The following is a 27,269-nucleotide window of genomic DNA, read 5'->3' on the forward strand; positions in this document are numbered from 1 at the left end:
GGGAGAGCAAATAAAAATTTAAACAATTCTAAGTAATTAATAGAGACACAAGAATGGAATTATAGAAGATGCTAAACTAACCAAAGAGAAGGCAGGAAAAGAGAAAAAAAAGAACAGAAAGAACAAATAGAAAACAACTAGCAATATGATAGATTTTAATCTGTTGCTTGAAATGAGATTGTTCTAAACCCACCAATAAAGACAGAAATTGTCAGACTGGATAAAAAAGCAGGACTCAGGGGCGCCTGGGTGGCTCAGTCGATTCAGCGTCTGCCTTTGGCTCAGGTCATGATCCCAGAGTTCTGGGATGGAGTCCCACGTCGGGCTCCCTGCTCAGCCGACAGTCTGCTTTTCCCTCTCCTTCTGCCCCTGCTCATGCGCTCTCTCTCTCTCTCTCTCTCTTGCTCACTCTCTCTCAAATTAGAAAAAAAAGGACTCAAATCTATGCTGTCTACAAGAAACGCGTTTAAAATATAAACACATAGGTAAATTAAAAGCATGGAAAAAGATATATCATACAAATGTTAATCAAAAGAAGGCTGATGGCTATATGAATATCAGACAAGAGACATAAAAACAAGGAACAGTATGAGGGATAAAAAAAGGATATTGCATAACGATAAAGAATTAACAAACACGTAATAATATGAAATGCTCATGAATCTAGCAACAAAACTTATGTATATTTAAATTACCTCACCAATACATATATGTATATATCCTATATGTATGTTAATTGACTTGACCCAATGCTTCTAGATTGCCATCTAGCATAAGAGAGCAAGATACAAAAATGTGACATCCTTAGAACACTCTACCAAACAGCAAAATAGGTACGATTTTCAACTATATGTGGGACATTCGCCAGGACGCTCCATGCTGTGAGCCATACAGCAAATATCAACATATAGAAAAGAACTGGAATCTAAAAAACGTGTGCCCCGAACAAAGAGAATTAACCTAGCATCAGTCACAGGACGTTATCTGGAAACACCCAAATCTTCAGAGATTACACCACACACTCCTAAATAAACCATTGTTTTTTTGTTTTTGTTTTTTTTAAAGCACAACAGGGGGCACCTGGGTGGCTCAGTCAGTTAAGCGTCTGCCTTCAGCTCAGGTCATGATCCCAGGATTCTGGGATCTAGCCCCGCATCGGGCTCCCCGCTCAGCGGGAAGCCTGCTTCTCCCTCTCCCACTCCCTCTACTTGTGTTTCCTCTCTCGCTGTGTCTCTCTCTGTCAAATAAATAAATAAAATCTTAAAAAAAAAAACCAAACACAGTGTGGTTCTGGCAGAAGGAGGGACCCAGACGTCATGGAACAGGACTCAGAGCCCAGGAATAGACCCACACAAATACAGCCCACTGATTTCCGACAAAGGGCAAAGACAGTTTAGTGGAGAAAGATGGTCTTTTCAACCAGCGGCATGGAGCAAGTGGATGACCATATGCAAAGAGATGAGCCCAGACACATGTCTTACACCTTACACCAAAATTTCCTCACAAAGGACCGTAGACCTCATGGTGAAGTGTAAAAGTTGAGAACTTCTACAAGAAAATCTGTGGCTTGGGGGTGGCGATGAGTTTTCAGACACAACACCAGAAGCGTGACCCAAGAAAGAAAAAAAACGGATAAACTACTTTATCAGATGAAAAGCTCCCACTCTATAAATGAGACTTGTAAGAGAATGAAAGGACAAGCCACAGATTGGGAGAAAACATTTACAAACCACACAAAGGACCTGATAAAGGACTTGTATCCAGAATATTTAAAGTACCACAATATCCTGTATCCAGAATATTAAAGTACTTTTAATAAACTCAAGAATAAGGAAACAAACCCAATGTTTAAAATGGACAAAATATCTGGACACTGAAGTCATCTGTTTCACACAAATAAGATACACAGATGGTAAATAAACACAGAAAAGATGCTCAATATCATTTATTGGGGAAATGCCAATTAAAGCCCCAATGCAATATCACCACACACCTATCACAACAGACAAAATCCAAAAAACTGAAAATACCAAATGTCCCAGAGGATTCAGAACCCCAGACGTTCATGACTGGTGGGAAGGCAAACTGCCATGGCCACTGTGGACGGCGCGGTGGCAGTTTCTTCTAAAGTTGAACATGGATCTACCATATATGACCCAGGAATTATACGCTTAGGTATTTGCCCATGTGAACTGAAAAGTTTCATTTCCACAAAAGTCTGCATGCAAATGGAGCAAACGGGCTTGGTTCATAACTGCTAACGTGGGAAACAACACAGAGGTCCCCCAGTGTGGGAGTAAACATAAACACAGGTGGTACATGCCTACAACGGATAACAGTCGAGGGAAAATACACAAGCCACTGATTCATACAATAGCACAGAAGGACCATAAATGCCCTTTTCTAACAGAAGCCAGACCCAAAGGCTACATACTCTAGGATTCCATTTATATTAGAAAAGGCAAAGCCACAGGGGCAGAGCATGGATGACAGCAGACGTGCGGGGGCGCGGGGGGGGGGGAGCAGTAGGTGACTACATGCACAGGGGAATTTGGGGGGGATACAACTACTCTGTATAGTACCAGAGTGATGGATAAGCATGCATTTGTCAAAACCCATAGAACTGTATGTCACAAAAAATGAACTTAAATGTTTACAAACTATCAAAAAAGCCAGCCTGGAGGTCAGAGGATGCCAGGATGGAATGTAGACTGTGACATATGAATGGCACTCTATGGCAGATGTCTAACATGACCACACTGCGCGGAAGGGGGATGGGAGGGCTGGCCTAAGTAACTCCGGAAAATGCTTTGAGTGAAAACTCTAAGGACAAAGACCAAAGGAATGGTTGATAAATGCTGGAGTCTGGTTGGTCTTTCTCTTGGCGTATGCGGACGATTCTGAAACTGCTTTGCAAACAAAGCATGGTGGACAGTGGGGCAAGATTCCCACCAGGAGACACGGACGTTCCAGAGAAGCAAGGAAGGAAGGAGCGCACCTACCTTGTGTCCTGGGTTAGGACTGGAGAAGCCAGTGTGAATTCATGTTACCCTGGCAAACATTCGGATGGATGTGCGGGGAAACAACCGGATGTGAATGACCACACGTGACATCGGGCACTCCCGGCACGCAGATCTGGGTTCTGAACACCACTCCCCAGTAAAGAAACCACAGCCAGAGAAACGGCTAGTCTTAGGGCTGGGACACAAGGGCGAGGCAAGCGGCCCGTGGCAGGGGCACCAGCGAAGCAGGCGGAAAGCACCAGAGCCGACCGGAGCTGGACGGTCTGAAGCCACAGCAAGGGAAAGCGTGGGATACAACCCAGAGCCCAACTCAGTGTGAGGACTGGCTAAGACGTGGAGACAAGACACGAACCTTCCTCACAGAGGAATTCCCAAAGATATGTGGAGATGCCCCTCCGGGGGTGGCGCTGAGTCCTCCCTCTCCTGGGGCACGGGCCGGGCCCGGTGACGGGCTTCCAGAGGACAGGGAACGCATGGGAGACACCTGGAAACACACCTTCACCAGGTGACCCAGGTCGGTATCGCCCGCAGCGAGTCATGTGGACTCGGGCACCCGATCTGGTAACAAGGGCACCTCACCTCTGTGACCCATCTCATCCCAAGAAACACCAGACAAACCCAGTGTGAGCGGCATCGGACCAAATATGGGACCAGAACTGCTCAAAACGACCAAGGTCATGAAAAGCCGGGAAAGGCCTCTAGACTGCCAAAGACCAGAGGGGACAAAGGAGACGAGCAAGGCAGCGAAGTGCAGTGTGGCCCTGGGAGGGGCCCCGGGGTGGGAAATCCCAATAAAGTCTGTGGAGTTTCCTTAATAGGTTGGTTTTTTTTCTTCCAAGTTTCTTGAAAGCCCACTATATGCAGCTCACAGCAGTGGAGAAAGAGAAGTGAGGCCTGACCCTTACATGACCACAGGAGGCCAAGGGAAGGGGGACCGGGTGGGAGTCACCCGAGGACGAAAGCCCACCACCCAACCACAGAGGGTCAGTGGGAGGGCAGCGGAGTGCACAATGCCGCTCTTCTCCCTCACCCGTCCCCGCCTGGGGCATTAGCTGAACAAGGCCACAGGCCGCTGACCTCGGAGGCTACCTCCACAGCGGTGCTCCCCCAGGTGGAGCCCAGCTGGTCTATCCCCTGACTTAGGCTGCCGTGGCCCATTCCAGAACCCTGGGGCTCACCCACACAGGCACCTAATTAGCGATGACAGAACAGAGGCATGTCCTTCCTCCCTGCAACCACAATTCACACTCCATTGCCATGGAAGGAAAACAAGATTTGGTCTAACCAATTAGTTTTAGGACTTCTCTCTTTTTTTTTAAAGTAATCTTTATGCTCAAAGTGGGGCTCGAGCTCACAACCCCAAGATCAAGAGTCGGATGCTCTTACCGACTGAGCCACCAGGGATCCCTGGTCTCACCAATTAGTTCTTTTTAAGAGATTTTATTTAATTGAGAGAGGAAGAGCAGAGAGAGCACACACGAGTGGGGAGGGGCAGAGAGAAAGGGAGCAGACTCCCCGCTGAGCAGGGAGCCCCAAATAGGGCTTGATCCCAGGACCCTGGGATCACAACCAGAGCCAAAGACGTCTAGACACTCAGCTGACTGAGCCACCCAGATGCCCCTCACCAATTAGTTTTAAAAAGCAATTCTAGGGCGCCTGGGTGGCTCAGTTGGTTAAGCGACTGCCTTCGGCTCAGGTCATGATCCTGGAGTCCTGGGATCGAGTTCCGCATCAGGCTCCCGTCTGCTTCTTCCTCTGACCCTCTTCCCTCTCGTGCTATCTCTCATTCTCTCTCTCTCAAATAAATAAATAAAATCTTTAAATAAAATAGAAAAAAAAAAGCAATTCTAAGGGGGCGCCTGGGTAGCTCAGTTGTTAAGCATCTCTGCCTTCGGCTCAGGTCCCGCATCAGGCTCCCTGCTCAGTGGGAAGACTGCTTCTCCCTCTCCCACTCCCCTGCTCGTGTTCCTTCTCTTGCTGTGTCTCTCTCTGTCAAATAAATAAATAAAATATTTAAAAAAAAAAAAGGCAATTCTAAGGCAAGAGCATAGGAAACTTTCTATCTTATCAGGAAACAATGAACATGGCTGGGATTAAAATTCCAGAAAAGAAAACCTATTTCAATTTCCACTCCTCTTACAGAAACGGCTAAGTAGAAAGAAGTAAAATGTCAAAATATCACAGCATCTCAAAAGCTAAACCAACCAATTGAACCTACAAAGCCTTAGTCAGCCCCCACCCCCCACCCTAGGAAGGCAGAAGTCAGCCCCACCCCCACCCCAGCCCAGGAAGGCAGGAGTCTGCCTCCCACCCTCACCATAGGAAGGCCAGAGTCAGCCCCACCCCCAGCCCAGGAAGGCAGGCGACAGACCCCCACCTCAGGAAGACAAGAGACAGAACCCCACCCCAGCCCAGGAAGGAGGCAGGAGACAGACCCCTCTCCCAGTCCAGGAAGGCAAGAGACAGGGCCTAGGCATGGAGGTGCTCAGCCACTCACTGGGGGTGGGGGTGTGGGGGTAACCCAGACACTGATCTAGGAGAGGTGAGCAGATTACCTAAATATGCATTATCAAGGATGTCTGCAAATATTTTCTTTAGAAAACAAAAATTTAGTTTTCTCTCTCACTCAGATGAATTGCTATAAAATTAAAACAGAATCATCCCCAAATGCCATTCTCGGCTGGCTGGTTTTTATTGAGTGTGGTTAAACTCTGGGCCTTGGCACAGTAACGCGCAGTGCCATTTCTTCAGAGGCATGTGCTGCAGAAAGCTCACAAGTAGGCAGTGTTACTTGTCTTTTAAACAACCTGGAAGCGTTTTACAGAGAACCTTGTAAAACCAAGCAGAGCATTTCATTAGAATCTAAGGGCCTGGAGCACAGAACAAGAGCTAATTTCCATGAACTCCCAGAACCAGTGAAATCTCACAACTACATACAATGAAACAGGATTTTTTTTGGTCCCATTTTTTTCCTCAAAATTTCTGCAAGTACGATGCCCGCAGCACTGCGGCCTCCACACTGCACTCCATGCCCACACTTGGGCGCTATCTGAGCTGCAAGAGCCCAAGAGCCCAAGAAGGGGAAGACGTCATGCGTCCTGACAGGGAGGGCAACAAGCTTCTGCTTCTAGAAAGTGCAGTTTAGACTCACCTCAAAGAGCAACCGCTGGTCGGGGGCGAGAAGTAATAAAACTCTACCATGTATAACAGAAATAAGGAAAGCCAACAGAGCAACTGCACAAAACATGTGTAAAGCAAAAGCAAGAATCAGAGTTGGACCAAAACTAGCCTTGAGACCCTTTAGAATTAGGATTTTCAAAGAAATGTTATTCCAAGGACTCCACGGTAACAGTGGGAAACTGAGATGTGCAATCCGCTTACGTGTCAACTTCCTCTGTGATGTGGGAAACACAGGCAGAAGAGAAATTATTAAATTTCCTTACTCCCTGCAGCCCACTGACAAGACCTTGAAACAGGCAGTGACATTCCTCTAGGGTATCAACTGCCTCGATGTTGACACTTTGCTAAGGGCAAAAGGCAATCCCAGCCTGATCCCACCCCCACCCCCGACCAGGACCCTGTAAGTCTACTTTAACATGTAAGAATTCCTTTGGAAACTTCCTTTATCTCTACCCCCCAAGATACATGTTGGCAGCATCCCCCAAGCATATGGCCCACCGATACACATCTGAAGGGTCTCATGACTGAGTTTTTACTAAATGGTAATAAATGACCTTTTCCTAGTAATAGCTAGTGCCCTCATGATCCTAGAAACCTTGTTTCCAAAATTCCTGGGAGACTTACACTGTCCCTAACCCCCTCCCAACTTTAAAGTATACAATGGGCCATTCCTCATGACCCCAGCGCAGCTCTTTCTGCCCACGGGTCCTGTCCCCGAGCTTTAATAAAACGACTTTTTTGCACCAAAGACATCTCAAGAATTCCTTACTGGCCGTCGGCTTTGAACCCTAGCGTCTTTCCTACACCACTCTGCTCCCACAGTACTCAGCACCCCTCTGGAGACCCTACATCGCCACTTGTGGACACTCAGCGGACCAGGGCAGTCACAGCAGCACAGTCCACAGGGCCTGGGAGGGGCCCATCTTCTCTAACAGACCCTTGTTTAGCTTCTTGAAGTGGCTTCTCTGGCAGGCTCCAGCGAAGCTGGGGAGGCTTGATGGGGCAGGCGTCCCTGAATGGAGCACATTTGGGATCCACTTGGGGTGTTCAGACACACAGGAACCCAGAGGCAGCAGACTGGGCAGGGTCAGAGAAGCTGTCCAGAACTAGGGCAGGAATCCTGAGAATTAATGAGCCCAGAGTCCCCCGAGAATGAGGAAGGGCCTCTCACGTAGACACGCCATTAAATAACAAGGACCCAGAGTAAGATGGCAAGGCAGCAGGGATTCCGAAAGTTTCCAGAGGAAAACACAGGTCACTGTGATACCGCCACATAAGAAACATTTATGTGCTCCTTGTCCCAGCTCCTGGGAATTTCCTGAGTTTCGGGGCTGAGAGGAGCATCTGCTGTGGTTCATCACAAGCCCCTTTCAGCCTTACCTGGGTTCACACCAACTAGGTGACTCTTGGAGCTCGGGGGTTGGTAGCCAGGGGACCTGACGTGTGATTAGGGGACCCGACGTGTGATTAGGGGACCCGACGTGTGATTAGAAGGCCGGAGACCAAGCCCATCACCAATGATGAATGATCTCATCAACCACGCCTGTGTAACGGGGCCTCCCTAAAAACCCAAAATGAAGGGGTTCTGGAGCCTGTGGGCACATGGAGGTGCCAGGAGGGGGAGGGTGGCGCTCCCGGGCAGGAGGCAGGGCCTGGAAGCTCCATGCTCCTTCCCCACCCTCACACCCCCCACCCGCCCTGTGGGTGACTTCCATCTGCTGTTCCTGAGTTATAGCCTTGATGATGAACCAGTAACTGAAGTAAGGTGTTTCCCTGAGTTCTGTGAGCCGTTCTAACAAATTATGGCGCTTGAGAAGGGGGTCGTGAAAACCCTGACTTACAGCTGGTGACAGCCTGGATGTGTGAGTGGCATCTGAAGAGGGGGCGGTCTTGTGGGACGGGGCCCTCAGCCTGGTGGGGCGTGGTCTGCACTCATGCCAGGCAGATACTGTCAGAACTGCTTGTGAGGAAAACCCCCCCACATGTGGTGTCAGAGTGTGTCAGTAGAAAAACGAAAGCGTTGGGGCACCTGGGTGGCTCAGTCGGCTAAGCGTCTGCCTTTGGTTCACATCATGATTCTGGGATGAGCCCCTCATCAGGCTCCCTGCTCAGCGGGGAGTGTGCTTCTCCCTCTGCCCCTCACCCGACTCGTGCTTTCACTCTCAAATAAATAAATCTTAAAAAAAGAAAAAGGAAAAAAAATGAAAGTGTTTGTGTTTAGGCATCTGAGGAAGAGCAGGGATCAGGCTGTGTGAAGACTTCTCATCATCAACCCAAAAAGTTCTGAGAAAACCTGCTTTGAATGAGAATGGAAGACCCAGGCAATTCAATAATTCCCATGAGGGCAAGAAAAACACAGAAAGTTCACCTCCAAATTCTTTCTTGAAAAGTTGTTTGGGGATTAACCCCAGCAAAAAGAGAGAATAAAAAAATAAAAGAAAAAAGGACAGCAATGTGAGATCTGAAGAACTGTGAATACAACCCAGAGAGAGTCAGGGGGCCTCTCAGGTGGGCCGTCTGTGTCCTGAGTGTCCACACCAAGAAGCTGGGAGTGGGGAGTGAGGAGGGAAGGGGGACACAGGTGGAAAAGTATCCCATGGGGACAAAGAGTAATGATAAAGACTGCAACAAGTCAAGGAAATTTTATGAAGCAGGAGATGCCCCTAGAAGATGGAGAATAGAAGTATAAATAGAACACTGTCAGGCTGCAAGCTCATAGGTGGATGAACAGGCACACTAAAGACAGTGTTGTAAGAACTCTCTTTTTTTTTTTTAAACATTTTATTTATTTATTTGAGAGAATGAGAGATAGAAAGCACGAGAAGGAAGAGGGTCAGAGGGAGAAGCAGACTCCCTGCTGAGCAGGGAGCCCGATGCGGGACTCGATCCCGGGACTCCAGGATCATGACCTGAGCCGAAGGCAGTCGCTTAACCAACTGAGCCACCCAGGCGCCCTGTAAGAACTCTCTTAAATGTGCAGAGAATGAAGCATAGGGCAGGGGTTCCTTATTCAGCCTTGTGGTGGGGTCAGGAGTCCACAAGAGCAACTATAAAATTCAACATCAAGTGAAACGTGCGTACAGCCCCTATGGCATCCTGAAAAACCCTGGGACTTCAGAAAGAAACTCTGAGGTAGCTCATGCTACCAGAAAGCTCCAGAACCTTCTAGAAAGAGACCAATGCAAAATAGGCGCCCACTTGCCCGGGGCCAGCCGTCAGAGAACCTCGTCCCTGGAAGATGGGAAACCAGTTCCCTCATAAGCTGAAAAACACTGATTCTACCCCAAATATAAAGATAGGAAAAAAATGTCTCAAAGCAACTGGTTCCGTACTCAACACAGGGCTCAAAATGTCCGCTTGACCCAGCAGCTCAGAACTGTCTCCTTGGGACTGGAACAAGGAATCCCCGCGGAGGGAGATCAGGTGCATGCGGGATCACCAGAAAGCCTGGGGCGGGTGTTAGCGAGCTGCCAGCGCTACAGGTTCTCCTGGTAGCAGTCTACCAAAGCCCCCTCCTTGGGGAACCCTGTCTGCGCTCCATCTTTTGCTAAGTGACAGCTCAAACATTCAGAATGACTATTTAAAACTGTGGAGCATAGAGCAGCGCTGGCAAGAATTACCGTAACAAAAGAGAGGGCAGCATTGCGGAAAGCCCACGCTGGGGACCCCACAGGTCCACCGAATCGCTCCAGAAAGCCTGGTCTCCACTGTGCGCTAGAAGACGCCCAAGCCAGCCTCGCCCTCCTAGGGTGCACACCACTGTTCAGGGTTTCTGGAAGGACACTGCTGCTTCCTCGTGGGAGGAAGAGCTGTAGAACCGAAGCTGAGATGTTCAGTGACCCTGGCACAGTCGAGACTGGCAACGCCAGGGACCAGTACCCTCTGGATCCCTCTAGCAGAGACCACAGGCTTGTCTCAGCCTGGTCCCCAGGTTGGTTTGAGAATCTGAGTTTGTGCTCCACTGTCGCAGACTTCCCCCACTGGCTCTTGCACCCTTGTGGGTGCAGGGGCTGGGGCGGGGAGGTGGGTTCGGGGCCTGCAGGCCTTAACCTCTGTGGCCCAGGGCTGCTGCGGGCTCTGCACGGCTGAGGGCCTAGTGGCTCCCAGCCTGGTCAGGTGAAGGCTGAGGTTCAAGCTTCACCTGCTCCTGAAGTCTTCACGGTGCCAAGAAGGCTGCTCTGAAGCCTCCGGAGCAAAAGTGAGGCCTGGGGCCCAGCTCCGCCTCTACTCACAGGCTCCCTGGCTGCGCAAGGGGCTGCCCGTGGCCTAGGTGCAGCATGTGAGTGGGGGGCGCAGGTGGCTAACGGACAGGGCTCTGTGGACAGGGACTCTGCAGCGGCGTCCCCTGGTCGGTCGATCTCCTGGGAGATGAGCCCCCCGCCCCCCGTTTCCCAGCCCAGGCCAACTGGGGAACCTGGCTCTGGAAAGTACAGAAGTCAGGGCAGGGGGCAGGTGAAGTCACCTTCGAGCACCTTCAGCCCCCCCAACCCCACCGGTCCAGACCCCACCCCACCCAGGGGGAGGAGGGGCAGGGAAGGGGGCTCTATTGTACATCCCTCTGGGGGGGGCCTGTGGGAGGGGTATTGGGGGAAAAACATCCCGGGGGAAGGGGCATCTAGCAACTGTGAGGAGGGGAGAAGCGTTGGGGGGCGCCCAGGGGCAAGGGAGCGTAGGGGGTGGGAAGTGTCCCAGAGGGAGGGACCTCCGGTGGAGCGTGGGGGTGTGTGCCGGGGGGAGGGGTGTCCTGGAGGGGAGGGAGGGGCACGTCCCGGGAAGAGGGGCGGGCGGGGGGGGGTGAGAAGCGTCCTGTGGGACGGGACGTCCTTGGGAGAGCATCGCCGGGTCGGGGAGCGGGACGCCCCACGGAGAGGCGGGTCCGGGGTGAGGGGCGCCTTGGAGGGGAGAGGCACGTCCCGGGTGGGAGGGGCGTCGAAGGGGAGGGCCCTGGAGGGAAGGGACGCCCCAGGGGGAGGTGCGCCCTGAGGGGAGGGACGTCCGGGGGGGGGGGGTTGGGGAGCGTCCCGGGGGAAGGGGAGACAGAGTTGGGAGTGGGTGGGCAGAGTCCCGGGGGGAGGGGCAGGGGGCTGTCCCGGGGTGGGGAACGGTCTGAGGGACGAGGGCGCGTGCGAAGGGGCAACAGTGACGGGAGCCCCGGCCCCGCGGACTCACAGTAAATGAAAGCGAGGGCCCTCAGGAGCACGATCCTGGTCAGCCAGAAAGTGCCCGCTCGGAGACGGGCCGAACAGCCCGTGGGGTCGCACCCCGGCCCAGGCCCCGGCGGAGACCCAGGCTCGGCGCCCGCATTCCCGACCTTCCGCCTCCTCAGTGACTCCTCGGGCGCCGCCATCGCGGGGCCACCACTGCGCATGCGCATGGAGCGCCACGCGCTCGGGCTCCCCGCCCAGAACAAGAGGCTGCTCCCGCCCGGGCTGGCCACGCCCATGGGCGGGGAGCGCGCGCGCGCCCTCCGCAGGCCGCGGGGCGTGCTGCAGCAGTGAGGGCAAGGGGTGGGTACCTGGAAGGAAGGACCCGCGTGTACTCCACCTGGAAAGGGGCTGACCCATGCGGTCATTCGCTCGTTCTTTCTTTTTTTTTTTAAATATTTTATTTATTTGACAGAACAGGCAAGGGGAGTGGGAGAGGGAGAAGCAGACTCCACTGAGCAGGGAGCCGGATGTGGGACTCGATCCGGGTCCCTGGGATCATGACGCCAGCCGAAGGCAGCCGCCCAACTGACTGAGCCACCCAGCTGTCCCTCATTCGCTCTTTCATCAGCCAATGTTGCAGAAGCTCCTGGTTTGCTTGCCCACCTGGGAAGCTGCCCTCCTGGCCTCTCTAGGGCTGTTGGAAAGCTCGTGTCTGGCCAGGACGGGGTGGGCCTGCCTGGTCAATGTCCGTGTGGGCAGCAGAGGAACCCTCCGTGTGCCCCTAAGGTATATGGAGTTGCCCTGCAGCAGAGAAAAGGTTGGAGCGGAGGCTTCGCCCCAGGGCTCCAGGCGGCCACTACCTGCTCTGAGCGTGTGACCAGGTGTCTACGGGTGTCCCCTTCCCATGCCCTCATCTCTGCTGTCCCGGGAGGATGTTGGGGTGACAATTACACAGCTGGCGAGGGAAAGCACAGTCAGCGGCCGGGTCTTGAAATTCAGCCAGATCCTTCGGCTTGGGTCAGCAAAGCCCCCTTAGGCTGCACTCCTACCGGCTCTCAAGACTGCACCCCAGCCCCCTGCCTGGGGAAAGTGAGGTGCTGAGGATTCAGAGCAAAGAAGAACCCTGGTGAGAACACCAGCAACTCTACATTATGAGGATAGAGCAGCCCAGGCACAGCTCAGGACAGGTGGTGCTGAGTGGGTGGGCTCATAGGCACTTCTTAGAAGAGCGCAGGGTGTGCAGGACAGAGTAGGCTTCAGACCCTTAGTGGTTAGTGGGCAAACCATGAGGTACCTGGAAGCACACATCACTGAGGTAGGCATGGGTTTTTCTTATTCTTCACAGCTCTTTACATATTAAAGATCCTCTTCTCGTGTGTATATTGCAAATGTTTGTCCTGGGTGTTTTCTTTTGACATCTTGTTCTGAGTGTTGTTCTTTTAAGATTTTATTTACTTATTTGACAGAGAGAGACACAGCAAGAGAGAGAACACAAGCAGGGGGAATGGGCAAGGGAGAAGCAGGCTTCCCGCTGAGCAGGGAGCCTGATAAGGGCCTGAGCCGAAGGCAGACGCTTAATGACTGAGCCACCCAGGCGCCCCCTGAGTGTTTTGACGTATAAATTATTGATACTTGTGTGGCCAAATGATCATTCTTGTTTAATTATATCTTTACCACCTGCAATGTGAGCTCTGTGAGGGTAGGGAGTGGCTCTGGACATAGGCTCCCCCAAATCTAGGCCAGACCAGCAACTTCTGGAACCCTTCTTCAGCCTCCAGCTGTCCCCCACCTGCATTGTTGGGGTAATAGCACACATGCATCTTATAGTGTGAGTTTTTAAAAAGTGCCCCCCCCCCATTTTTTTGTGGTGAAAATCTCTCCTTTCAGAGCCCAACTGTAAAGTGGGACATGTAAAAGATTGGCTGGGGGGGGTGGTGGCACAAACATCTTCTGCATCCTGGTAAGCCCCCAGCAGGAAAGCATGTGCCCGAGGCTCCCAGCCTTGGGGATCAGGGGGACAGTTACCCTGTTCCATGCTTCCAGGTCCTTCCAGCAAAGCTACAATCTGTACCTCCTCTCCAGGATCCAAGTGCCGCATTTGGGATGGGCTAGCACAGCTGTCTGGGGAGAGCAGGGAGAATCCGGCGCCCCTCAGCCCAAGCCCACTCGAGCTTCCATACATCCCCCGGATGCAGGAGTTGCTCAGGGGACAGAAGGCAAGGAAGGACAGCTCTGCCATCAGGTGTGACCCAGGGTGCTGCTTTTCAGGTGGGGACAGTCCTCACAATGGGCCCTTTGTCCTCGGCTTCCCCTGGCCCGAGTTGTATTGTTCTCCCTAGAGAAGGGCACAATGGGGCATTGTGTAGAGTAGAAAAGGGCCCTTGTCCAGCATCCAGCTCGCTGGACTCCAGGCTCCCTCTCCGGGTTTACCCAGGGTGGGCGAGGCCATCAGAGAGGTCTGCTGGGAGCTCATGTTCTTCTATTTCCTCCAGGCCCTGCCTTCCTGGGAGCTGACTGCAGAGGACCAGTGAGTCTGAGGGTCTAGAACCCACACGAGAGTGGACCTCACAGAGCAGGCCTTGGGCCGAAGAAAGGCTGGCCAGTGGCTTGGTGCCTGTCTGTTTCCACCTGAAGTTAATCAAAAGTGCGCTGGTCTATTACTTGCCCATAAAAAGGAGTGAAATGTTGACACCTGCTACAATATAGATGAACCTCAAACACATCATGCTGAGTGGGAGAACCAGACACACAGGCCACATGTTGTCTGATTCCATGTATATGACATGTCCAGGATAAGCAAATCCACAGACACCAAAAGCAGATTGGTGGTTATCTAGGGCTGGGGGCAGGGAGGAACAAAAGTATTCTGGAGCCACATAGAGGTGATGGCTGCACAAAGTCGGGATGCACAAAACGGCACCCAGATGTACACTTTGAAATGCTTAAATGTTATGCCATGTGAATTTCACCTAACCCCCCCAACCTTAAAAATACCCTATGTTGTTCCAGAATGTCCTAGAAGGCACCATTTTTACCTGTTGGAATAGATTACTTTATACCAAACTTACCTCTTCGTCTAGATTAGGGAGCATCTCACAGCTTGTGAATAATATTTAGATATGGGTACATCCTATGCTCCAAGAAGTCACTCCACTTAAAAACAAAACCTTTTTTGTAAACCCTGAGCAGCTGCAGGGCCGGGAGGCTGGTGCTTGGGAGGCGGCACCAAGCTGGCTTCCTCACCCCGTGGGCTCAGTGCCTGCAAGCCCCAGGTACGTGGGGGTCTCTCCCTGGAGAGGCCTTTCCCCCACCCCAGGAGCCTGGGCGGCAGGACTCCTAAACCTACATTTTCAAGCCAAAAACTGTTGGAGAAAAAGTCAGGCTGGTTACAGAGGGACTGGTGCCGAGCCCCGCCCGGACAGAGTGAGAGAGAAAGAGCCCAGGAAAGGACAAGAAGGGAGAAAGGGACGCTTCCCAGAGACGATCGGTCAGCTCAAGCTTGGGGCTGGTGTCTCACACGGACCCACAGACAAGCCAGAACCCCTGGGCCCGTCCTGGGGGGCCCATCCATAGCTCCCCCGGTGCCTTCCCAGAGCAGAGGCACACACAGGCCTACAGGCTGGCGGTACTCCCAGCAGCTGCGGTACGGCTTCACGGAGGAATGAGCCCCATGTCGGCACCTCGTCCAGCTGTCCCCAGGCACCCTGGCTTGGCAGCCCCCACTGCCTCAGGGCAATTGTCCCTGACGTGCATTTGCAGCTGTCTCTGGCACCCACAAGAACCCAGCGTGGGCCCGACCTAATCGCCCACCCTTCATTTACCCCAATTTTTCATGTCTTGACATCTGTTGATGGGGGGACAGAACCCAGGGGCACTAACATCTGTCGCTTTCTTCTGGGGGGGTGGTCAGTTTGGGCTGGTCCCACCCTGACTGTCCAGTGGCCAAGACCCCGGGTAAGGCTGGCAGGTGCAGGTGGGGGTGGGTGAGCAGGTGCTGGGCCATTTGCTGGTTTTCGGGAACTGTGACTCATGGACGGCTGTTCTGCTTGGCTCACCCGTCTCCTCTCCTGGCACCCTCGCCTCCCATGCCTGCACCCCAGAGGGAGATGTGGTTCTGTGTGGCCCGGCAAGCCAGTGAGCTACGATTGCAAGGCAGAGAGGAAAGCAAAAAAGCACATTGCTGTTACATTTCATGGCTGTAGAGCCTGATGGGGGAAGAGAATGGGCAGTGAAGTTTTTTCTCCTAGAGTCAGATTCTGTCCTGGAAGAAGTTTTGGAAGCGCCCAGGCCAGGGGTCACAAACAGGAGGCTTGCAGGCTGAATTCTGCTCACAGAGCTGCGTCAGTGACCAGTCACCACAATAATGCTGCATAACAAACAGCCTTAAAACCAAAAACCATGGTGTTGACCACACTGCTACCCCCGGAGCTGGGCTCAGGCATGCATCTGCAGTCACCTGAGGTCTGGGGGCAGCAGGACGTAGGCTGGCCGTCAGGATAATGGGGCCTCTCTCCAGCGGCCCGGAGGCCCCAGCCCTCCTCACAGCCTCTCCCACAGCAGTTCCACGCTCCCCTCCCAACCGGGCTCCAGAAGGCACCAGCATGCAAGACCCCTGATTTCACCCAAACTGCTTATTTCATAGGCTGGGGGAGCTCGTGCCCACCACCATCCAGCATTGTGTCTTACCTTCCTAAGACTGCTGTCCAGTGATCCAAGCAGACATCTCATTTCTGAAAAGAACAGGTAGCATTCCTGATGCTCTCCCTGAAGATGGAGATGGACCCCAGCAGTGCGGATGGGCCCCGGAAGTTGCTAGCTTGGACTGACAAGGAGTCGCAGAGAAGCAATAAACATCAGGTCTGGGCTACTGCACACCCAGCACCCTGCATACATCGGCTCACACAAGCCCCACCGTGAGCCCACAGAACAGAGAGGCATTCCGGACCCCTCGACTGCCCAGAGGAACCCCATAACTCACCCAAAGTCAAGGGGCCGCAGGGGACAGACGGCATCAGGTCCCATGACCTCAACGCCCTCCTCTTCAGAACTTCGGCACCTTCTTGGGGGATCCCTACAACTCCCTCCAACCCCTTTCCACACCCTGAGGGTGGCAGTCAGGGGCCGGCGGCCAGCATGCACGCAGCCCAACCCACAAACCACTCCGAGGCACCTCTTCTCACGCTTTATTAGAATGATTAGCCGCTGGAGCTCCTTGAGAGCTTGCAGCCAAGGAAGCTGGATGTGAAGCCCCAGGAGCTGCCTGCACCTTCGGCCCCTGACCTGAGCCTCTGGTGGGGGGTGGGGGGGTGGGGGGTCAAATCTCTGCCACTCTTGCTCTGAGCCTTCCTGACGGACTCCCAAGAACCATCAGATTTCTTCCACTTTGTACAAGCGGAAATCTTTTGACGGGGTATATTTTAATTTGCCTTTGGCACTGCCCTGTCTCTGGAACCTTCCGTGGTGGCAGAGCCAGCCAGGGCCCCTCACTCTGAAAGAGGATTTTTCTCTCTGATGTTTTTATTTCAAGCTAGCATTTGCCTTTCTCCGTCATAACTGTTGCGGGGCTCCACTTCCGAGGGGTTCCCACTTGGATCTCTTGAACAAGAAGCCTCATTAAATCTGAAAGTTAAGTTCGGATGGACAAGTGCAGCTCATGCACCCTATTTGGGCCTGAAAGCTGGTTTGCTGGAGTGAGAGTCATCATCCAACATCCTGGCTCCCCTCCTGCAAGGGGGTTGAGAAAGCCTCCCCTGGTCCTGTTGCCTCTCAGAGGAGCCCAGTGAACAGAACACAGGGGAGCTTGGTGCACGGGGATGGGGCCCCAGGTGATGGTGAAGGGCAGGGGTCCCGGGGACTGGGGTACAGGGAGCAAGAGCCCAGAGTAGCCAGAAAGTCCACAATGAGGATGGGGTCTGGGTCCCAGGGATCTAGGAGCCTGGTATTACACAACGCCCATCTGCACAGACAAGGAAGGGAACGAATTGGCTTACGGGATGGAAGTGTCCAGAGGAAGGCAGGACAGATTCCAAGTCTCTAACACCTCAGCAGACTCGGTTTCCCCCATAGATGATATTGCTGGCGCCTGGCCTGGATGCCTGGTGCTCACCTCTACCCAAGGAAGACTGTATTTGGAGACCCCAGGGACCCTGCCTGAGGACAGTTTCTGGCTACAGAAGCAGCCTCTGCCTGCTGTCAAACATACACACCAAGGCCTGAATGTCGCTGGTGGAGTCAGGCCCCCAGGCCCAGGCCGGGGAGAGGAGAGATGGATAGGCACAGCCGGAGGCTGGGGGATCACGACCAGCAGGGGGTGAGCGGAGGCCAGAGCAGACACCACAGCTGTTCTCCACACATCTGCGTAGCACATGTCACTGGACAGACCGTGTTCACTGGGGCTCAGCCCTCTGGGTTAAGCATTGCCCTCTCCCCAGACTTTTTCAAGGAACGGCCACAGCCGGGGGTCCCACTGGGCTGTCAGCAGTCATCCTCGGGGCAGTGTGGGTTTACTTCTCAGGAGGCTTCAGAGCTCCCAAGAAGGTGCAGAGATGTAGCCTGGAGCACATACCTGGAGGCTGGGCAGCGTCCTGAAGATGCACTAGCTTGGAGCAGCTTTCCCCTCTCTGGAGCAAGCCGCTCAGGACCAGCACCCTCCGCGGGCTGGCCCATGACACCCCGGTCCTGCTGGCAGGGGGGGAGGAATCTGGGCGTGATCTTCCTGCCAGTGTCCTCCGCACGCATAGCATAGAAGGCCGAGGAACAGACAGAGCCAGCTCCCAAGTGGACATTAGCCCAAGCAAGGGGAGGGCTTTGACCCAAACCAGAACCTCCACGCCAGCTGGCAAACTAAGTCGGGAAGGGGTGTTTCAACAGAAAGCTTGGCCCGGAGCCCTGATAGTCTGTTACTGAGGGACACTGGACTCCTGGCGTCCCGTAAGCCCCCTCGCCTCTCTCTCTGGAGACCCAGCGGGGCAGGACGAGGCTGTCTTTACGGAGCCACTGCTCAGAGCTGATTGCTCATCTTTGTCTCGGACTTTCGGTTTCTGCGGGCCAGCCAGTAATTAAAAGCACCAATTAATCTCTGAGACTGAGCCGGGCTTCCCAGGATGTGATGCCAACTGCCTCGGGCTGGCTCACGGAGAGGCCCAGGTCACGGCTGCAGACACACAGGGGACATGCTGTCCCTGGGGCTCAAGGGCCCATGGGGCCCGCCCCCAGTGCCTTTCTCTGAAAGACCAAACTGCGGACATGGCCTCCCTTGCTGTCCAAATGAGGGCCAGGCAGGGGGCGGGCAGAGAGACTGGCAGGGCAATGCAGGGAGTGAGAGCACGATGCCCTCCTCCAAGGCGGCTTGCAGCCCTCAGCAGCCCTTCCTCCCAACTCAGCCTCTCCAGCGCTCACCACACACGTGTGCACATGTGCACATGCACACATACATGCATACACATGGATGCGCACACACGCAGACACGGGCTTCCTGAGCTTCCCTAGGAGCCAAGGGGTGGGAGGGTTGCAGCTCTTCTGCCTAGAAAAGGTTTCCTGGGAACCCTCCGGGCCTGGACCAGCCAGGACTCGAAGGCACATGGGGTGCTTGCCAGCCTATACTTCCTTCTTCATAGGTGCCCTTGGAGCCTCTGCCAGGGGCATAGGTCTAGAATCCTCATTTCCTTCGGCTTTCTGACACCCCGGGGGCAGGGATATGGTCCACACTTGGCCCATTGGATCACCTCCCTGAGACTGCAAAGGCCACTAGGTGAAGGTAAGGTCATGTGGATTGGGGTGGGTGGGGGTGGGAAGGAAGAGCTAAGCAGGGGAAGCCACGAGGTGGACTGAGAGGAGGTTCAAAGAGCTGTCCCTCAAGTTTTAAATCACTGTAGCTTCACTCTTAGATACCTGTGCTCTCTGCTGCCTCAGGGCCTTTGCACATGTTGCCCCCCAACACCCTCAACCATTGAGGGAATGATCTTTCCTCTTTTTCTTTTTAAGATTTTATTTATTTATTTGAGAGAGAGAATGAGATAGAGAGAGAGCATGAGAGGGGAGAGGGTCAGAGGGAGAAGCAGACTCCCTGCTGAGCAGGGACTCCCAATGCGGGACTCGATCCCGGGACTCCAGGATCATGACCTGAGCCGAAGGCAGTCGCTTAACCAACTGAGCCACCCAGGCACCCGGTCTTTCCTCTTTCTTCAAGCAGTTGGAAGCTTCAGGTCTCAGCTTAATTTCACCTCCTCAAAACACCCCTTCCCAGACATCCAGACACACACACACACACACACACACACACACACACACACACACACACACACCCCTCTGCCGCAGTGAGTGTCTGGACCAAGGTCAGCACTAATGGAGGAGGAGGCTGGACGGCATGCTGGCAAGTATACAGGCCTTCCAGAAGGCCAGGAGGCTGTGGATCACTTCTGGGTGCCACCCCATGTGTCCACAGCCTGCCCTGGGCCAATGAGCTTGCACCTGGATGCTGCCTTGTGGGGAAATGCACACACATGCTCTCAGCCAGCCTGAGTCCAGGCCTGGCAGGATTTGCCCCTTCCTACCCATCCCGTAGGAGTTATGGGCTGCACATGACAGGCACGGCCCACCAGCACCCCTCCTGATCCCCAGGGCGCTCACTGCAGCCCTGTGGAGCTGAGGGTGGGGCCTAGGACCACACATGCCACACCACTGTGTGACCTGGGTTTGGCACGGGACACCCCCAGCCTGGCAGTCACCTGCCCATGACCCACCATGGGCCAGGGGGGAGCAGGGAGAGGCTGCCTTACCTGATGCCCCCCATGCAGTCTGTACTTCATGTTCCTGGCACAGCAGAGTGCTTCATGCAAAGCCAGACCTGGTGCCCAATGGTACACTGGGTGCAGGGAGGGGTGGGGCCTGTTTTCTGGGTGGGTCCGGGTCTGCCAACCTCAACCCTCCTCCTGCTTGCACTTGCATGGGTCCCCAGGGACCAGTAAGATCGATGGGTGCCCTCAGGAAACCCCCGCTTGGGCCCTCCCTGAGTCCTCCAACTGCCTAGTGGGGACCCCAAGTGGAGGCTGCCACAGACCAGCAGGTAAGGACATTCCCTGGCAGGTGATAGAACCAAGGGAGACCAGCCATAGGACAGGAGACGAGCACTGTCTCCTGTCCTATGGCACAGGCCACTCCCAGAGGCTACACCTCTGCCACCCTGTGCCCCCCCACCAGGGCTGTTCACCTTAGACAGCAACACCTCCCCCCTCCCCCTGGGGACTTTCCCATAAGGCAGAATATCAGGTTCCCTGATGTGGGGCAAGCAGCAGAGCCCCTCTTGTGCCTTGGGGTCCCCTGCAGGTGACAGGAAATCTGGGCTCCTCCCTCTTAGGCCCCGAGGTGTCCCCACAGAGGGGCCGCCATGTTTCGGATGCAAGGCTGCAGGATCCCTGGTCAGCCCCCAGAGCCGCTGAGGTGAAGGCTTCATCCCTACATGGGCAGCCGGGATGGACAGGGCTCCAAGGCCCAAGTGCGAACTAAAGAATCCGCAACCCCAGCGCGGGGGCGGGCCGGGGTGGAGCCAGGAGGCCTGTCCTGGGCAGCGAGGGGCACGGTGGTGGATCCGGGGTTGGTATATGAGCACCCGGGACACGCTTCGGCCGGACCCACTGACTTTGGAGTTTTCTGGTAACAGACCAGCTCCTTCTGCGGCACCGCTCCTTCGCTGCGGCGGCCACTGGCCCAGGTGTCCATGACTCTGAGGAGGGCGCGCGTCTGGGGAATCGGGCGCCCTTGCCTAGGGTCACCCAGGGCGCGCGGGCCACAGCTCCCACTCGGCCACCCGAGGGCCTGTGGCGAAGCTCTGGGCGGCCGGTTCGTCGCCTCCCGGCGGGTTTGGCAAAGAATCTGAGCCGCCCTCGGGGACTGCTAGGCCCAAGGCCAACTCGCGGGGGCGGCCTTGGGCGGGGACTCGGAGCGGCGGTTCGGCCCTAGCCTCCGGAGAAATGTCCCCTCTCCGACCCCGCCGCCCCAAGCCGGGCGGCACAGCCCGCCCCCTTCCCTCCAGGCTGGCGCGCCCACCTCCTCCACTGAGAGCGCCCGGGGCGGCCATCACCTTCGCCGGACCACCCAGGGCTGCCCAGCCGGACGGTCTCAGCGCTCCTAACCCCTCCCCCCAGGTCAGGCCCGGAAGGCCCTAGGCCCCCGCGTCCGGCCACGCCATCCGCCGGGCGGCCCTAGAGACTCCGCAACTAGGGTCAGCCCAGTCCCTGCCCGGCGCTCCCGCCTCCCTCGGTTGCCCGGCTCCTGGGGCCGCTCCCCCGCCTGCGCTCTCCCAGCTCATACTCGGACTGGGCGGGGGACCTGGGATAGCCCAGCTCCGAGCGGCGGCCCTTGGGCGCGCTTTACCTGGACGTGCTCGGCGCGCAAACTCAGGGTGCGCTGGAGGGTCTTGCCCGGCGCGCTGGCCCTGCGGGCGGGGAGCCCGGGTTATGAGGCTACACGGCCGAGCCAACCCTCCCCTGGGCTGCAAGCTGGCAGCAGTTGACCCCGGCGCCTCTGGGTTGCGGGCGAGACGCCGGGGCTCAGGACCCGCTGTGGGGGGAGGCTCTGGAGGACCCGTCTCCACGCGGAGCGGGCTTCCCTGGGCTGGGCGACCGGGCCAAAGGCGGGACCCACAGGAGCCGCGACGCACCCCGCAGAGACACCCCGGAGCGCCCCGCCGTCCCGAGTCCCCGACCCCCTTCCCTCCCCGCCCCGACTGGAAAAGCGGCCCCCGGCGCGATACGGCGCCGGGCGGGGCGCGCGGGGGCGCAGAGAGAACCGCTGCACTTTCTTCGGGTGGGGGAGGGGCGGGCGGCCAAGCTCCGCCCCCGGGAGCAGCGGGGCGCGCGCAGGCCAATGGGGAGCCGGGCAGGGGGCGGGGCCTAGAGGCTGCAGCTTAAAGAAACTTGTTGCGGGTTCTCCGCCGGGAGGGAGCTTCGGCGGCGGCAGCGGCAGCGGGAGGCCCTGGGTCGGGCTGCGGCGGCGGCGGCGGCGGCGGCGGCGGGGACGCAGGTCGGGCTACAGCGCAGCGACCTCGGGTCCCAGAGCGGCCGCGGCGCAGCTTAGCAGCGGCCCCGCGGGTCCCGGTGCGCGCCCCTCCGCGCGCGGCCCCGATGCTGGACATGAGCGAGGCCCGCGCCCAGCCGCCCTGCAGCCCGTCCGGCACCGCCAGCTCCATGTCGCACGTGGAGGACTCGGACTCGGACGCGCCGCCGTCGCCTGCCGGTTCCGAGGGTCTGGGCCGCGCGGCGGGCGCGGGGGGCGGCGGCCGGGGCGACGCGGCCGAGGCGGCGGACGAACGCTTCCCGGCCTGCATCCGCGACGCCGTGTCGCAGGTGCTCAAGGGCTATGACTGGAGCCTGGTGCCCATGCCGGTGCGCGGGGGCGGCGGCGGCGCGCTGAAGGCCAAGCCTCACGTGAAGCGGCCCATGAACGCCTTCATGGTGTGGGCGCAGGCGGCACGCCGCAAGCTAGCCGATCAGTACCCGCACCTGCACAACGCTGAGCTCAGCAAGACGCTGGGCAAGTTGTGGCGGTGAGTGCGCTGTCCCCGGGCCAGGGGCAGGGACGGGGCCCCAGCGCGGGCGGGCTTCGAGTGGTTCTCGGGGGTACGCGGGGGCCTGGGAGGTGGCCCCGCGCCCGGCCTCGTCTCTGCTCCCAGTGGTTATTCCCAGGGCGAGTCCTAGTGGAAAGCCCCCCCCCTTTGACCCGGGAGACTGCACCCGGGATGCTCAGGTGGTCTGGGCCACAGAGGGCTGCGCAGGGAGTATGCAACCCCGAGCACACTCCCTCAGTCGCCAACAGCCCGCTGAAGGCTGTGGCTGGCATGCTGAGGACGGGGACCCCACCTGTGAGTGGCCCCAGAGTCTGGAGGCCTGTCCCTCCCCGAGGAAAGGTGGCTTCTGTCTGGAAGCAGGACACAGTATCAGGCAATGTGGTGCTCTCTGGAGGTGCCCCTCTTTGGAAAGGACTCCCCTCCACTCTGACCATGTGGGGGAAGTCAGGGCAGATGGAGGGGGTGCGTGTCTGTTCAGCTGGCACATTCCCCACAACTTCTGCCACCTCTGCGCCCCTCTGCAGAGGACGAGGGATGCAGGAGGGGTCCAGTACAGGCATGCTTTGTGCATACTTGGACTTAGAGAAACTGGACGTTTTTGCAGAAAGTAGGACTGCTAAGAACTGCCCATCCCCACCAAATGTGTTCTACTTGGGTTTAAGATGGACGGCTTTGGGTTTGGGGCACTGGCTCCCATTTCCTGTTCCTCTCCCCATGAGTGGGCACTGGGAGTTTGCACGTCTGTCCTCTGTGTTCCTGTCTCTGTCTGCTCTGGGCACAGTGGACTCCGGCAGCCTTGTGCCCTATGTCCTAGGCAGTTGGAGGTGAGTTTCTGGAAGGGTTTGAGAGGCCGGTGTGTGTTCTGAGGCTCAGTGAGGGCCACACGGGTTTTGCCAGCGTTCCTGGAGGTCTGGGAAACCCAGATATCCATGGAATACCTGCTCGTCCCCAGGAAGCCTCGCTTTGTCCCCAGTGTGTTCTCTGCTGGGTTCTGCCTCCTCCCCCACCTGCCTTAGAAAGCCCCAAAGGGAGGGGATTTACACAGGCTCTGGGAGAAGGAAAGTAAGAGGATGATGGAGATGGAAAGGTTTGGGTCTTGTTCTAGCATGTTCCTTTGACCCTAATGAGAACAGACCTCACCAGAAGTCCTTGCTGGCCTGAGCGTCCCCGTCCCCAGAGAGGGGAGCGCTTGCCTGGTGCCCGCTGAGGTGTGGGAGCACATGCAGGCCTCCCTGTGAGTGTCAGGGTCAGTGAGGCCCTCCTCCAGGGGCGGCACAGGGGCCCTGGCCATCCTGCTTCTGCCCTTGGTGCTGCAGCTTGCTGAGCGAGAGTGAGAAGCGCCCCTTCGTGGAGGAGGCTGAGCGGCTGCGGGTCCAGCACAAGAAGGACCACCCGGATTACAAGTACCAGCCACGTCGCAGGAAGAGCGTGAAAACAGGCCAAGGCGACTCTGACTCCGGAGCCGAGCTGGGCCCCCACCCCGGCAGTGCCGTGTACAAGGCCGATGCGGGCCTTGGTGACCCTCACCACCACAGCGACCACACAGGTGGGCTCCTGGGGCCCCACAGCACGTGCCTGCCCCAGCAGGAGAAGTGGGGGTTCCGGCGCCTGCTGAGATGAGTAGTGGGGGTGGGGAGTGGGGGCTCATGCCCAGGGCAGGTGGCTTTGAGACAATCACGTGTTCCCTGGTGCACATGGGAAGGGAGGGGTTCTGCTTAGCCCCCTCTGAGCACTGAGGGTCTCTCAGCTTTGCCTCGGTCTGGCGCTAGGTGACGTGGGTGTGTTCTGCCCTGCCTGAGGGCGTTTCTGCTTCCCCTGGCCCTTCTGCTGGTGCTGACCCAGCACTCCTGCCCCTGGCATGGTGGTCAGCAGCCCAGCTTTAGGATCAGACGGACTGGGGGAGAATCCCAGCCAGCCGAGCAGTCTCAGTCAAGCTGGCGAAAGCTGTGAGCCTTGGAGAGAATACATTTTGTGTGGGTCGCGCTGTGGTCATGTGCAGGGGGCTGGGCACTTCCTCTCCTTTCCCCCACCTTGGTCTTCACGGTGGGGCCTCCATGGCCCCAGCTCTTCCTGTAGAACAGCGCTTAATGGAATTCCCTCGGCCAAGGAGTGAGGTCTGGGTCTGGCTCTGCTGGAATTTCTGGGAAACGTACAGAAACAAAAAGCCGTTGATTTCTACCTGCGGCAGTTAGCGGGCTGGTGTTCCTCCTGGGTGCACGTCGCCAGCCTGGCTGGCCCCCCACAGAAGGGGCATTCATTCCTGAAATGTGCTCTGTCCCCAGGGCAGACCCACGGGCCACCCACCCCACCCACCACCCCCAAGACAGACCTGCACCATGGGGGCAAGCCGGAGCTGAAGCTGGAAGGCCGCCGCCTGGCGGACAGTGGGCGCCAAAACATTGACTTCAGCAACGTGGACATCTCAGAGCTGAGCAGTGAGGTCATCGGCAACATGGACACCTTCGATGTACACGAGTTCGACCAGTACCTGCCCCTCAATGGCCACTCGGCCCTGCCCGCGGAGCCGGGCCAGCCCGCCGCCGGCTCCTATGGGGCTGCCTCCTACTCACACTCGGGGGCGGCCAGCATCGGGGCGTCCCCCGTGTGGGCCCACAAGGGAGCCCCATCGGCCTCCGCGTCGCCCACCGAGGCGGGCCCCCCGCGGCCGCACATCAAGACGGAGCAGCTGAGCCCCAGCCACTACAGCGACCAGTCACACGGTTCTCCGGGCCGTGCCGACTACGGCTCCTACGGCGGCCAGGCCAGCGTCACCACGGCCGCCCCCGCCGCGGCGGCCAGCTCCCTCACCAGCTCGCAGTGCGACTACACCGACCTGCAGGCCCCCGGCTACTACAGCCCATACCCGGGCTTCCCGTCCAGCCTTTACCAGTGTTCCTACTTCCACCCTTCTCGTCGGCCCTACGCCTCGCCCCTGCTCAGCGGCCTCTCCGTGCCGCCTGCCCACAGCCCACCCGGCAACTGGGACCAGCCCGTGTACACTACCCTGACCAGGCCCTGAGGGCACCGTGGCCTGGGGAGGGGGCCGGCGTAAGCCAGGGAGAACCTTGATCTCGGCAAAGACAGACGGAGCCTCAGGTCTTGCAGAAGGGGTGCGCTAGTGGAAGGAGAGGAGGCGGCGGCTCTGGCAGGTGCCTGCTGACCTGTGCGGGGGGAATCACTCTTGGTACCCGACGCACCGTGGCTTCCAGATCTCCACACTCCCTGCGGCCAGCAAAGCCCGCTTCCCGCACCCTCTTAGCGGCAACTGGCAACTCTGGAACCGAGGACAGCCTTCCGGCCCCTTCCCTGCAGACACCTTGGTTTTGCACCTCAGTGGACACAAAGCAGCCCCAGCACAAAACAGAAAGGAGGGAAGAGGCATGGGGTGTCCGGCCGCCTGTGCTCTGAGGTCCTTGCCGGCCTTGTTGTGCGCGGAGAACTCCAGGGGACCCACGGGGGTTGTTCCTGCGGTTCAGCGGCATCCACACCCTGGCGGGAGCTCGTCTGCAGGAGCCCCTCTGGGGACCAGCCCATCCGCTCCGAGGTGCTCCCCGCTGTTTAAGGCTCTTCCTAGCAAGGTTTGGCTGCGACTAACCCTTCTCTCTTTTTATTTTATTATTTTTTTTAATTTTTATTTTTGAAGCTTAAACACGTTCGATTTGTTTGGGAAGCTGTTGAAATGTATTTATGTTCTGTATTATTTTATCTTTAATTAATGAAGTAATTTGTGCAGAGAGTAGAATTTAAGACAAAACGGAGGCCAGGTTGCTGAGCGCCAGGACTGGGAGGACAGGTGGTGGGGTGGGACCCCCCTCCTCCCCTCCTCCCCTCCTCCCCTCCTCCCCTCCTCCCCTCCTCCCCTCCTCCCCTCCTCCCCTCCTCTCCTCCTCTCCTCCTCCCCTTCTCCCCTCTCCTCCTCCCCTTCTCCCCTCTCCTCCCCTCCCCTCCTTTCGCCTCCCCCGGAGCTCCAGGCCCCTGGGGAGGTGGCCAGGACGGGAGTGAGGAGAAGAGATTTGCCTTGTAGTGTCTCTGACCAGCGTTTGGGGTGAGGTTTGGAAGGCAGGGGTGTTGCTGGAGGCCGTCCCCGCCCACAGCTGTGCCAAGCAGTGGACGGGGATTTCCTGGGACGGGGTGGCTGCAGCAGCACGTTAATCTCGGCTCTTAGGAACCAGACGCCACCTACAAGCTGTGAAACTAAAACCTTCTCCACTACAGTGTCTAGAGTCTTAGTTTTAGATGAATAATCCTGATCGACGCGTACCTGCTTCCGCTGTGTGCTGAGCACTGATAACTCCAACTTCATGGAAACTTGTGCCTTTAAACTTTGTACATTTAAAGACGTCCGAGAAGTTGCTT

The 27,269-nt window shown here is 56.7% G+C and overlaps 2 protein-coding genes across 3 annotated transcripts in view; one reads left to right on the plus strand and one right to left on the minus strand.

Annotated features, from left to right (window-relative positions):
• Positions 1-11,580, minus strand: part of LMF1 (lipase maturation factor 1) — a 96,381-nt gene extending 84,801 nt beyond the window's left edge. For both annotated transcript variants that reach the window (XM_027612904.2, XM_027612903.2), the window contains exon 1: positions 11,373-11,580. In XM_027612904.2, the coding sequence (XP_027468705.2) occupies positions 11,373-11,577 (205 nt within the window). In that variant the 5' untranslated portion in view covers positions 11,578-11,580. The remainder of the gene's footprint in view (positions 1-11,372) is intronic.
• Positions 11,581-22,301: 10,721 nt separating this feature from the next.
• SOX8 (SRY-box transcription factor 8) lies at positions 22,302-26,746 on the plus strand. The gene is made up of 3 exons (XM_027609819.2): positions 22,302-22,892; positions 24,230-24,459; positions 25,196-26,746. The coding sequence occupies exons 1-3, from the start codon at positions 22,471-22,473 to the stop codon at positions 25,930-25,932; spliced, it is 1,389 nt and encodes a 462-aa protein (XP_027465620.1). The 5' UTR covers positions 22,302-22,470; the 3' UTR covers positions 25,933-26,746.
• The last annotated feature ends 523 nt before the right edge of the window (positions 26,747-27,269 follow it).

Source organism: Zalophus californianus, chromosome 10, assembly GCF_009762305.2.
Source record: "Zalophus californianus isolate mZalCal1 chromosome 10, mZalCal1.pri.v2, whole genome shotgun sequence".
Lineage (NCBI taxonomy): Eukaryota > Metazoa > Chordata > Mammalia > Carnivora > Otariidae > Zalophus > Zalophus californianus.

What these genes read in the sequence shown, in the direction of transcription:
- SOX8 (XM_027609819.2), top strand. Translation starts at nt 22,471, where the DNA reads ATGCTGGACATGAGCGAGGCCCGCGCCCAGCCGCCCTGCAGCCCGTCC. An exon ending in ACGCTGGGCAAGTTGTGGCG is followed by an intron (nt 22,893 to 24,229) that starts GTGAGTGCGCTG and finishes TTGGTGCTGCAG; the next exon opens with CTTGCTGAGCGAGAGTGAGA. An exon ending in CCACCACAGCGACCACACAG is followed by an intron (nt 24,460 to 25,195) that starts GTGGGCTCCTGG and finishes CTCTGTCCCCAG; the next exon opens with GGCAGACCCACGGGCCACCC.